This window comes from Rhipicephalus sanguineus, chromosome 2, assembly GCF_013339695.2.
Source record: "Rhipicephalus sanguineus isolate Rsan-2018 chromosome 2, BIME_Rsan_1.4, whole genome shotgun sequence".
Lineage (NCBI taxonomy): Eukaryota > Metazoa > Arthropoda > Arachnida > Ixodida > Ixodidae > Rhipicephalus > Rhipicephalus sanguineus.
In genome coordinates this window covers 50,427,868-50,440,959 of record NC_051177.1, presented here as the reverse complement: position 1 = coordinate 50,440,959, position 13,092 = coordinate 50,427,868, and the positions used below count along the sequence as shown (strand labels likewise).

The window sequence follows — 13,092 nt, the reverse complement described above, 5'->3', positions numbered from 1 at the left end:
TTCTTGTAAAGTGTGGATGTTTCTGAATATAATTAAAGGTGCTCATGAATACCCTTTTACCTTAGATACGCCCACATCTTGAAATGGTGAACGGAGTCAGAAGCCTTGCTATGATCGATTAAACATAAACACAAATACTTATGTTTGCATTTCTGTTTCTTAAACGTTTATTGGTTGTCGTTTTATTCGACACTTATGAACAATTATATAGAATAATAGCTAGCTATTGCATTTGTGAGCTAACTGGGGATTTCCGCGTCATATAAAGTGTTGCTTGTACCACGCACTATCAATTATCATTTACTGTAGGAATCAAAAATCGTTGAACAATGTCGCCGGAGCCAATGTTTCGACAACAGGACTTGTATTCATAAGGAAAACCACAACACACGAATGGAAGCTTCTGCCCTGCTAAAGGCAACACATCTTGTCGACGCATTAGCTCCAGTGATATCCCTTGTTCAGCGACTTCTCGCCTCTCGAAGCCTTCATCTTCAGCCGAACTTCTATTTAGTTTGGACCCTTTGCTATTATAATTTAGGTATTGTCCGTTTTCGTCTTTCCAACTTCTTTGCCATCTACTCATTTTCTTATTTCTATTCACTGGGACTTTCTAAAGTTGTAGGGTAGCAAAGCAGACTCTCGTCCAGAACCATTATATCATTGCTTTGCTCTCTCCTCCACCGTCAATTTGACGTTCGGATGGAAGAATCGATTCGACGAGCTGGTTGTGGTACCGGAGAGACTCCACAGTCACCAGTCGAGTCGCAAGGAAGCCGCAGGTGCAACGCGCAAGAGCAATGATGAAGCTATAGACGCGATTGCAATATTACTTAACGCTACGCGCAACCTCTATGCTCAGAATCCAAGTTATTGAGAAGACCTTGTGGTTTATTTACATTTCTTTCTTTCTTCTTATTTTCCAACTGTTCGCCCGTATTCCGTATTCGAGCGGCGTCTCTGCATGGTGGCGGTGCCCATTGTAGGCGCGTCTGCCACTGTCTTAGTTGCTAAGTTCGCAGTTGCAAGAGCCACTGAATTTTTCTGTTTCATTGTTATTGTTGTTGATGATTAACGTTCATCGAGCTAGATAGATAGATAGATAGATAGATAGATAGATAGATAGATAGATAGATAGATAGATAGATAGATAGATAGATAGATAGATAGATAGATAGATAGATAGATAGATAGATAGATAGATAGATAGATAGATAGATAGATAGATAGATAGATAGATAGATAGATAGATAGATAGATAGATAGATAGATAGATAGATAGATAGATAGATAGATAGATAGATAGATAGATAGATAGATAGATAGATAGATAGATAGATAGATAGATAGATAGATAGATAGATAGATAGATAGATAGATAGATAGTAGTGTGCGTTGGCTGAGTGTATGCTCGGGCAGTCTGAGCAATGATGACAGTGATATGGCTGCAAGGATTTATTTCTCTCTATCCCTTTTTCTAAGTCTCACTCTGCTGATACAAATCAAAATTTCACGTCAGCTTCAATGTGTCCACTTCGTTCGCAAGAAGCGCCGTCGTCACGATAAACTTGAGCGAACGATGTATTAATGTGTCGTGATACATATTATATCGCACCCTCAAGATCATTTTTCAATAGCTCTGCTTATACAGTGATGCACATCGTGCCGTTTTTGCGTCCTCCCATATGGTCCTCCTGTAGAAAGCGACTCAGCCAACTCAGCGTCGACATCTCTTGTTCGAAATCGCCACCATTAGCAGATATCGCCTCCTGGTGAAGCGAAAGTGAAACGCAAAAGTGGCTCGCATTTTGAAGCATGGCTGGGAGCGATGGTTGTATTCTGTGACTGTAATGCGATGTCCAGTGCTCACCGATTCGCTTTACTTCTCCGCTTGACTTCGTCTAACGAATGATGGACTTACAAGGGATTTCGTTTAGAACACACTCACCTCAAACTCCATTGAAGGCCACGCACAAAGTTTGGGGTGGCGAGCGTTGAAATGCTCTACGGTATTTTGTTTTTCTATGTTTGCGCTGGGACTAAGACATACTACAACGAATCTTTATTCACGTTGACTCACTATTAGGTTTACTACAGCTGTTTAACTGAAATATTGTTTGGCTAGAAATTCCCTTAACTTTGCTTTTTGACCATGAACTGCTTAATTTCTCCAATTTATTATGATGCCTGTTGCTCACTCTCCATCACAAAAACTCGTCTACGTTTTTTTGTTGTTGTTTTTTCTATAATTTCTGTTTCGAAGGGAAACCTGATATCGGCGCTGCCAAATGAGAGATCTAATTTCGGCATTCTTCAACCTCCACATCTTATTACTGCGGTTACTGGAATAAATCGATGGTAATTGATTCATTCATCAAGTTCCAGCGAAAGCGTTGGCCGTATAGCTCGACGTAGAACTTACGTACTACTTAAAAGTGCGTAGGTAATTCTCGAAAGTCTTTCCACAACTTGCGTTTGTCGTTCAGAGGAACGAAGCCAAGTCAAACGGCGTACGCTAAAGTTCACGCGAAGCCAGCATTGTGAAACTGCTAAATTTAAGGCAAGGCCAACGCGTGTACTTCGAAGTTCTGTACGAATGCCGACCTCTCCTTTTTATCCACCCACGAAAAGTTTATGTAGTAATATTTCTTTTTCACATTTGACTGCACCGCTAGAACAAGTAGCAGTGCAGCGAGTTCCAAGAAATAGCCTTTACATTTGGAAGCTCAGCAGCCCCTCCTATTAAGGAATTGCGAGAAGAGCCGCAATCGAATTCAGTACAGTCAGCCAAAGTCGGGTGGATTTAATTGATGTCGGACGGAGACTCACTTTAATAGAGTGAATGTCGGCGGTGACGTCAAGCGACCTAAGCGTGAAAGGCTTCCGTTCATTAAACGCTTTCCAGGCAATGGCTGAAGTCCGGTCGACTTTAACGGGCTTCCCGGTGAAAGAGTGATTGAAAAGAGTTTTGGGATGCGGTAACTTCGACAAATCACTCTTGGAGTCGCCGCAGTCGTATACGGCGTACATATATTTATTCGATTCTGTGAACGCAAATGGAAGTTTGAATAGCAATCGGGTTTGTACGTTAATCTTCCCCAGAACAGTCCGTGTAGCCTCTCCGCCTACTCAATGGCCGAGAGTGTAAGGCTTCTGTTTTCAATCACGGAACGACCAAAGTTTTTGTGTTGTGCGGGCAAAAGGGCATACTTTCAGACAGCGCGAGTATCTCGACTAGAGAGTGGCTTCTCAATTTGGCGTTCGTGCAGTCACACTGCGCGAACGCCTACATTCGAAAACTTTTCTTTCCTCAAGGATGCCAGCAAGGTGTTCTTTTAGGCGAAGAAAATTGCCCAGTTATACTGAACGAAGGTCTCCAGAAGCAATGACAGTTCAGGCTTTGCTATTTTTATTGCGATATAGACTTGCCCTTAAAGCGAATACTTTGTGTGTATATGCGTATTATTTATGTGCTGTCAGTCCTGTCTTTACTGTGAAGTAGAGCAGTGCTTTGTGAAACGCTTAATTAAAACATGACTGTTAATCAATAAAAAACTATCTATAGCATTAGAAATAAACTTTAAGATCGTGGTGTCCTCGTCATACTGTTGGGAATTGGACACGTGTGAATGACTTTAATAAGATTCGCCTAAATGTGCATTTTTTTTAAATAATAGGTGGCACAGACTACATCACAGGGCAAGAGAGCATGTTGGAGCTTGTCATTCGTTCCTCCTATGTTTGTGATGCAATTTGTTCCTATAGTGTACCTGCATATGCCAAAAGAACGAAAGGTGACATTAAAGTGGAGGCACGTATGATGTTACAGCTGCGTTGGGAAACAGCGAAGCTCTACTTCGGCAGTCCAACGCCTCCCCGGTGTAGAGTAGCATAGCGATTATTCTAAACTAGTTAACATGCCTAGCTGCCTTTCGTCTCTCTCCTATTACTTCCTTCGGTGAATGAACACGACATCAGCGTCCCATTTCTTCATGTGTTACCCGGATTCCAAAAGGCCCTTGTTTTGATGGCAAAATGCGATGAAAAAAGGTGGTTGAATCTTTCATTGAACATATTTGATGTGCAATAGTACTTGGTGAGCGACTTGTCTCAGTCCTTCTACGTGACTTATTAGAAATTGTTGCTAGAATAGTTGGTTCGCACTTTAGGAATTAGGAATCGCACAACTTGAAACAGGATGTTGAAGAAACCTACAGGGGGGGGGGGGGGCTGTGTTGCGTATTCTTCGCCGTCCTGTCCTCAGTTGTGCGCCTTCTTAACGCTGCTGGCACACTTCCATGCAACCCAGAACGTGCGTAAGCGCATTCGTGCTCCTTGACTTGCAAGTCCGCAGCTGGACATCCACACGTGTAATAATGGCACACTCGCTCTTCGTTAGATGTATTTTTGTTTATTTTTCTTCGGCATAAATAAAAAATGGCGACAAAAAAAAGTAAACGGTCATTCAAAGTAGAGGTAATGCATGTATACTGTAGGCGTCCACCTGCTTCTCTTCTTCTCGCCCCACTGACACGGATTCAAACAGGAAATACAAGTTGCTTACATACACGTATATAAAAAGAAAAAAAATAACTACAGATAGACATTAGGTGTTGAACGGAGGCAGGAAACGATCAGTATGTCATAAATAGGGCACTATAAGCACTCGAAAAAAAAACAATAATAAAGAGGTAAGCTTAACACACACACGACATGGTGACCTCGAGTAGGGCGCTGATTTCATGTAATTGGTAGGTGTCTCTCTCGCTCTCTCATTAGGGTATGATGAAGATGAATTTTTTTCTCTTCTGCGCAACGAAATAATTGAGAGGAAGGAGTTGACTGAGAGGGGTAGGTGAAGACGTCACTGAAAGAGCGTTAAGCAAGGAATGGACAGCAAAGACAGGTAGCGTTAGACCTGAAGTAAGCTCCTTGGGAGCGTTCTCGGTATGTACATTTTTTTTTCTTCTTCTTCGTCTTCTTCTCTCACATCACTACCGCCTCGAAAGGCCAAAACTCTGAAGGCTGACCGGCTCGTCTACCCGTTCCCATTCTTTCCTTGTAAATTGTATTCCCGCGCCTACTAGGTTGAGAGGCACACAGTGACATAGTCGACGCATTTTCCAACACTGCCCTTAGTTCTATTGTACGTTCGATGCAAAAGTATGACTGGTGTACACCGCCGCAGGCCAGCTGCCGAAGTGCTGCGAAAATTTATCCCCTCGTTTAGCCAGTGAGCGAGCTATGTGGAACGGCAGGATTTCGTTCAGGAATGTCTCGCTGAAAACTTTTCTCCTGCTTACATTCTTACGAATGTATAGCTCCGGTGGGACCATTTCGTTCGATGTGAGTAGCACGCAAAATAGTTCCAGATTTCGTGTTTGCGATTCACGAAGAATGACCGAAGGAAGCAAAATTGTTAAAATACATGTAACGACAGCTGAAATGCGTGAATTAAGCGCTTTTATGACGTCAGAAAGCACCCGGCCCTGCCGGCTAGTATAATCAAACGTTAAGAAATGTCAGATGGTCGTTATATTGAAAAGGCATCCAACGAGCCCAAGTTACGCTAGAAAATTGGAGGTGGACTATAAAAAAGAAATCGGGTGACCACCCTGCAGGTATTACTTTTTCTTTCTTATTTTTTTTCGTCGGTACTCTATTCGTGACCGCTGCTACGGCTTTTATTCAAAGCTACGACATGAAAGCGTTTGAGCGAGGTATGGTACTGTTCCCGATCTCATCATTATCGCACCTTTGTGCCTCTCAACCTAACGGCGCCATTATAGACCAGGCCTACACTGTACTCGATTTACTGGGTGTGCTGCTCGTGGTTCTCGTTGACGTCGTGTAGGCGTCGCTACTGCTCGCGTTGTCTCCGCTGACCCGAAGGGTCTGGCCCACGGTCCTCTGATCATATGACGACTTGGATGACGTCTTACTTCCGCTGCTTCCGGTGTCACTGCCGCTGTCTGTATAGCCTAAAGAAGCGTCGCCGTACTTGTACGTTGACGACGACGTCTTGGCCCTAAAGTACGGTGCTGCGGCACTCTTGTCCCCGTAGCCCGACGAGCCCGACGATGCGCTGTAAGAAGTAGAGTAGGAGCTGTCCGTGCTCGGAGACGAGGTCTTTGTAGACCCGTACTTTGCGTTCCCGGCTGCGTACGCCTTGAGGGCCTGTGCTACAGCTGCAGCTGCCTGCGAGTTCTTGTAGGACGTCGAGGTGCTGGCGTAGTTCGTGGCCGGTCGTTTCGGCGAATAAGCTGACTGCGAAGAGGTGCTGTAAGCGGACGAAGGATAACGCTGTCCGTAAGAGCCGTAGTTTGATTGAGAGTTGTCGTACGCTACGGATGAGCTCGGGAGCGATGACGACGAGCTGCTACCGTAGCCGCTTGAGTAGGCGCTTCCTGTGGTACTGTACTTGGATGGCGATCCGCTAGAGTACGCCGATGAGTACCCGGACGACGGCTGGCTCGAAGTGTAGGTTCTAGTTGGCACCGTGTAGCGGCTCGCCGAACTGCCGTAACTTGACGGACTGTAGGCACCACTGGAGGAACTGTATGACGATGGTTGGGAACTACCATAACTTCCGGAAGAGGACGTGGGATAATTTCCGCTTCCTACGAGGCTATAGGCCGGCCCATATTTGCTCGATCCTGATCCGTGATTCGTGATGCTTGTTTCATAGCCGCTCGTGAGTCCACTGATAAATGCCGATGGAGAAGAGCTGACGTATCCACCCCCAGACGAAAGCGTATAAGTCTGAGGGGAACCGCTGTAGCCGGAGCTAGATTGAGGCGTGTAGAAAGCTATGGTGGGGTCCGAAGAAGGCGCCGACGAGTAGCGAGTACCCGAGGAGCTGCTCTGGCCGTACCCTGCCGAGGCCGGCTGAGCTTGGTATGCTGCAGCGTACGTGCTGTACTGCTGGTCAGCTGACGACGACTGCGTCTTCTGCCCATTGGATCCCTGCGACTGTGTGTAGATTTCTGCGGAAGGTGTATAGCTCTGCGAGTCCGATCCTGATCCCTCTCCTCCCTGCTGGCCCCTCGTCGCCCCGACAGGAATAGCCACAGGGCCGTCGCCGTAGTTCGACAAGCTCACGGGCACTCCGAGTTGAGCTGTCATAATTCCGTTGTAGACACTCGACCCTTCCGTCTTGAAGCCGTAAGGGCCGCTTGACGACGGTGAGATCTGCATGACAGAGTTCACCTGTTGCTGGAAGCTGTCCTGGTCCCCAACCGAGGAGCCGAACGACTCGCTAGCCTGTGGCTGGAAGAGTGACGACAGCCCAGGGAAGCCTCCCGGTGCCCGGTCCGAGTCGATCTGGCTCTCGGCGAATTCCGTCGCTTGCGCGATGTGCGTCGGCCCATGCTGTAGCATGGCTTCAGGTGCGAAAGTGAAGCGCGGCCCTCCAGGCATCGGGAGTGTCTGGAACGTAGCGTGCGCCGCTGCTGCTTGAAGCGGCGGTACCGGGATCTGGTGTGCGAATATGGGCTGCGGCTGATGCTGCTGCTGTTGCTGTGATGGTCTGCCGAAGGAGAAGAAGCTCGGCCTGGGAGAGCTCGCCGAGCCCCGGAGTCCCGACAGGAAGGACGGAGCGCGTAGCCTGAAGAAGCCCTTCCCGGGCGGTCGACTTCCTCCACTGCTCCCGGAAGAAAAGAACGGCTTCCGGAAGAAGGACGGCTTTGGACTGGACTCGGCCGGAGCGTAGGGCATCACCGAAGATGGCATATATGGCGGCGCCAGACCTTGCTGCAGGTAGAAGCTCTGAGCGGTCGCCATACCGAACAGGAGGGTACATATGACCTGCGAAGACAGAATGAGAAATAGTGTTATAGCTTGTTCGCACGAAACTCTCAGGTGGTGTCTCTACATTGAAAAGGCTACGGGGCTGGCTCTGGCAACAAATAACGAACTCAAGAAACTCGACACAAAAAGTCGTTCCGTAATAGTGACCATACATACGCAGAATGTGGCTTAAAGGGGTCATGAACCACTTTTCCAAGTAATGATCTAATGGCCTCAGTATCGGAGTGTACTGCCTCCCGAATCGATTGCCGCAAAAATTTCTCGAATCCGTCAAGAATCAGCGGAGTTACGGGGGTTTGGCGCACGCTCCCAGCGCTTTCTCTCTTTTCTCGTGCCGACGAGCGCACTGGAAGCTAGACAGGGAGGGATGGCATGGGGGAAAGAAGTTACGCCAGCGCGCGTCATGAAACGCGATCGCTCTCCCGCTGTGATTCGCTTGCGCGAGTGCGGCTACCGTGTACTGAGGAGTGCGGCGCCGGCAAGTGGCGGCACCCCGCGGCAAGAAGCGCATCTGATCCGAACGCCGCTCTCGATTTACGTCGGCTATCGGCCAATAAGCATGCTATGTCTCTTGCGACGTACAGCGGACAGACGCCCCGCCCACCGACGAGAGTGAGAACCGGCCTCTGTTTGAAAAGAGGGTGCCTGGGGAAACGGCAACTTCGCGCTCCGCTTGTGGCCATTACGCGGCGCGCACGACTGTAATATTTGGCAGAGCAGTTCATAGCCGTGTCAGCTTTCCGCAGGATGTGTTTCTTCAATCAGCCCAAGGGGTGCTTCATGACCCCTTTAAGATTCAGCCGAACAAACCCACGAGGAAAAGAACAGCCGACAAAAGAGTGTGTCTATTCCTGTCTTTGTTGCGGTCACTGTACCACAAGCCATGGATTCGGGGCTATTCATGCAATAGAATATTTTGCTCCAGATAACGAAGTAGTTCCTTACAGCTGATTCCCCACTTTTCTTTATATTTCGATTTTCGTATCTCCACTTTATGTCGGCGGAACAGTCTGAAAAACGAAAGCTAGGAATCGTATATTGTCGTCACATCAATTATGGGTGTCAGATATGAAGCTTTTTTCAACCAAAATAGAAATATCCAGGACATTTCTTTCAACATTTGATCGGATAATCACGTTTACCGCTTTAAAAAGATTACACCTAGACAGAGAGATAAAACTAGGTGAAGCCTTCTTCAAGTTACCATGGCTCGTTTCGTCTAGTCCACATGTTAATACCAGAGTAGTCATTACTGGCAAGAAAATGGTGCCTAAAATCCGTGCACATTTTTATGTCTTTCTTTTTCGCATGGTGGTAGCAAACAGGAGAAATAGTTGCCTGAAACTGCCTTCTCTATCATGATTAAAAAGAGAGCCTGCTACTTGAGTGCCGAAAGCCATCAACATACGAGTGCATAGCCCAATTTTAAGAGCTCGAGCCTGTATATCATTTCGTTTATTCGGTTCAGAAGAATTGAACTTTTTATTGAGCTGGATCAAATAATCCGTATTTACTGTTTTACTCAGCAAACATAAATTTATCGCAATAAAAGCATCAGGCAATCGACTAGAAGCTAATCAACGCGTCAACCGCAACAACAAACAACAAGCTATCCGAAGTGATCACGCTACCGCTAACGTGTGTTATATGTAATGTGCATGATGCTTGCAACTTTACTAGATTGGTCGTAAGGGCGAATTATTAAACGGAAAGCGGTACTCGTTGTTCGAAAACAGCCCATTCTTTCCTTGTGCGTTTCACGTACTTCGAGCAATACATTCGAACTCTTGCTGTGTCATCTGGCTGGCCTAGCAATTTGAAAAACAGCGCGTGCAGCCGAAAAAAAAAAAATCGGCTTTCCTCGTGTGCCATATCTCGCAATCAAACGGTCGGAAAACGGCATCAGATGGGAAGATTTCCAAATGTCTCCATGGCCAATCGAGACGCATGTTACGCCATCAGAAAGAAAGCTTTAACTACGCTTTACAGCAGTTTTCGGAAACATTTCCCGGCGCTTTAATCTCCTATGACGTGTAGAGCATACATATATGCTACAGCTTGATTCAGTTTATTGTTTTTCTAGTCATAATCACTTTTTTTCTTCTTCAACAAGCTGCTACGCATGCAGGGACATCAGGCGCGCTTTCGTAAAACTGGTCCTCACAAGCCAAACAATGACACGGCGGATTTTATCGGATGGCTGCAAAATAAACAGCTCATATGCAAAGCCGTATGTAGGGGTTTGCCAACACAGCGTAAGAACTACCGAACACAGTGGAACAAGCACATACACACGCATGGTGCTGTTTGTAAGTGGTTATTGCGTTATCTGTCGGCAAGAATACGTATACATGTGCATGCCTGCTCGGCATATAATTCCGTGCATTAACATAGCTGGATGCCGGTACAAAAAAAGCGCATCGCTCACTGATGAAGAATGAGGCCTTGTTATCGAGACATGTTACCGAGAAGAGCACGCATGCGCATATTCACATATGCGTGTCCAGCGAGCGCTCGCGTGCGGCTTATCGAGGTCCGAGATGTACATTAGGAGACATGAATATACATCTGTCTGGACTTCTATCAGCAGTGCGCAATTAATCAGGAGCCATCTTTTGGGAGAGAACATGATGCAGCAGGAAGAGTTTTGACATTAACCTCATTGAGTACTCGGAGCCTTCTTCGTGGTCCTTCCGCGCGCGCATGCCACGAGTGTGGTTGTTTGCATGAGCGGCAGCCTCAGTCTTCACGGTGGAATGAATGAAGCCGAATGACCCGAGCGTGCCACATTTACGGCTTTCTTCGCGAGGGCTCATATCGCCATCTATGCTGACCCAGAGACGAAGTGCAAGGTGGCCTCTTAGCGGTGAAAGCGATGCCGAACTTGGACAGTGTGTTAACACCGCGTATGCGTGGATCGTAAAATATCAGGGCTGCACAGGTCACGCGTCGAGCGGTAATGTAGCCAAACGCCGTATTGCTGCCCTTTATGCGCACGCTATAGAGAAATGTCCAAGACGTCCGGGAAGCATTCTTCATCGCGAAACACGAATAGTGCGAGAACCAAGCGAGGAAATAGGAGAAACCACGGCACGAGCTGAGCATTGTCCTTCCTATTATTGCATCTTTCATCTTTAATGAGGAATACCAAGTGGCCCAGCATTCGGTACTTTTGTGGAGCATTCTTCGAAACTCTACGTTTATTCCTCGGGGTCCACCACTGTGGTGCAATGGTTACAGTGCTCCGCTGTTGAGCCCAAGGTCGCGGGTTCGATTCCTACCGCGGCGGTCCCTTCACTAAGCTCTCCACTAAGGCGTACCTCATAATCATATCGTGGTTGTGGCCCGCAAAACCCCAAATATTATTACTATGTTATTTCTTCCGCGGGAAGAGGTTGAATATCATGGGGGCGGTGAGGAACGGTCGCCAAATTCGTCGTCTTGCGCGAAGATCGCCGATGAAGTCCCGAAAACGTCAAACATTTTAACGTAGTTTCTCGTATGCGCCTATTGCTAGGTACAGCAAAAGCTCCCAAATGATAAGTACTGTTTACTGCGATTTATAGCACAATGTAACTTTCTTATTGCAATTAGGAAAATTGGCTGAACCAGGCGAAGTCAGTCCATTAAAAAGTGAAACTAGCGTGTCACATCGTGAACTGGCGCTGATGCCTACCTGTGTGCGTTCTTGAATATTTTTTTCTTGTGCTTACCAAGCCGTAGCTTTATTCTCAAAAGCATTTCCATTTGACTTGTGTCGCGGAGAACTTCAAATTTTTCCCATGAGTCCCCATATTTTGCAGTAAGGCAAAGGCGCACGACATTCTACGGCTAAAAAGGACTGCAAGGACTGCATTGCGAACTGCTCTTCAAGTCGGGATTGAAGAAAGAAACCGGTGATCAATAGGGTTGCCGCGTCGGTCTTCCTTCGCTCGTTCTAGCCCGTGCTGTCCCTTTGTGTTCTCGCGCGCAACAGAAAGATCCCGTGGGCCTCTTCATGTGGCGTTGACGCTGAGCTTTACGCCCCTTCGCAGCAAAAGCGCCCGATGAATACCAATGCGAGCGCAGCGCTTCTCAAAAGTGGAGCAGCGTCGGTTCTTGTTACACACGGCATCCATACGGTCGGGGTGCCAGTCGTGAGCGAAGAAGGTGAAGAGGTGGGGGCGAAGCCTTCGCTGAACTTTAAAGGTCTGGAGTGAGTGGGAGGAGAGCTGTCAGGAAGGGGAGCTTTCGGCCCATTGAGTCGCAGGGGATGGTATATTACGACGTTCGCACGCATTTTTTCGTCAGCGCCAAGGGGCAGAACACGCGGTCGCGGTGGCAAGGCGTACGTCACCGATGACAGGGCGTCGTTACTGCGTGCGTGCCGGTACACGACACTCCTTCCTCGGCCAGCTTCACGCTCACGTAAGCGTGGCGCTCCGAGGAGTGATACGCACGGCGCGAGCATCGGAACGCCTTCATCGTACACGGTATTAGCGCACAAACACGCTGGCCGCGCCCGCGGCGTCGTTGTCATTGACTTGGCGCGCACGCGGATCGTGGCACAAGGCGCAGCGGAACGGCAGCGGCGCGAGGCACGCAGTCTCGTAGTAGGGCAACGATCCCAGACCTGAATTACGGATCCTCCGCTGGCGCCCCGGAGCAACGGGGCACTCGCACGGCGGCAGGGATTACGTATCTGGGTTCCCGCGTGGCAACGAGTCGGACGCAAGCTCCAGGGAAGGGAAGCCGCCGCCGATCGCGCCTCTTTTTTTCAAGATCAAGGCCCCTCGGGCGAGGCAAGTCGGCGTCGCCGCCGCCAAGCGGCTCGCGGACCTGCGAGCTCTATCCCCCGTGTTTACCCCATATCCGAAGGCATCCCACGTCGCTGACCCACATTCCGTGGCCGCTGCATGCAAAGGCGGCGCGGCCGAACCCCGCGGCTGCGTGCTCGCAGTCGGCTCGGCGAGAGACCTGTGGCGCACTGGCGCGCTATGCGCTCGCCGCTTCGCACTTCTATATCGCCGCGAATGCGAGAAGACCGGCTTCGATCCTTTACGGGACGGTTCGCGTAGTTGCTGATGATGAACGCGGTGGCTTTGTACCCGAAGAGATAGAGGCTCCTTCTCCTTCTTCCCTTCGCTCACTTGTTCACACACACTCTCTATCTCTCCTTAGGGCTTCGCGTGTTCTTTCTGCCTCTCGAATCCAAAACAAGAATCCAAGGGGTTACCGACAGAGCGATCCGTTGTTGTCGCTGTCGTCGCTCTCGAACTCCGAGCACGTCTGGAGAGCAGTGAA

The 13,092-nt window shown here is 48.3% G+C and overlaps 1 protein-coding gene across 1 annotated transcript in view; it reads right to left on the bottom strand.

Annotated features, from left to right (window-relative positions):
• Positions 1-4,391: 4,391 nt before the first annotated feature.
• The window catches only part of LOC119382923 (hornerin), a 39,369-nt gene continuing 30,668 nt past the window's right edge, over positions 4,392-13,092 (bottom strand). The window contains exon 2 of the mRNA XM_037650838.2: positions 4,392-7,806. Coding sequence (XP_037506766.1) covers positions 5,797-7,806 — 2,010 coding nt within the window. The 3' untranslated portion in view covers positions 4,392-5,796. The remainder of the gene's footprint in view (positions 7,807-13,092) is intronic.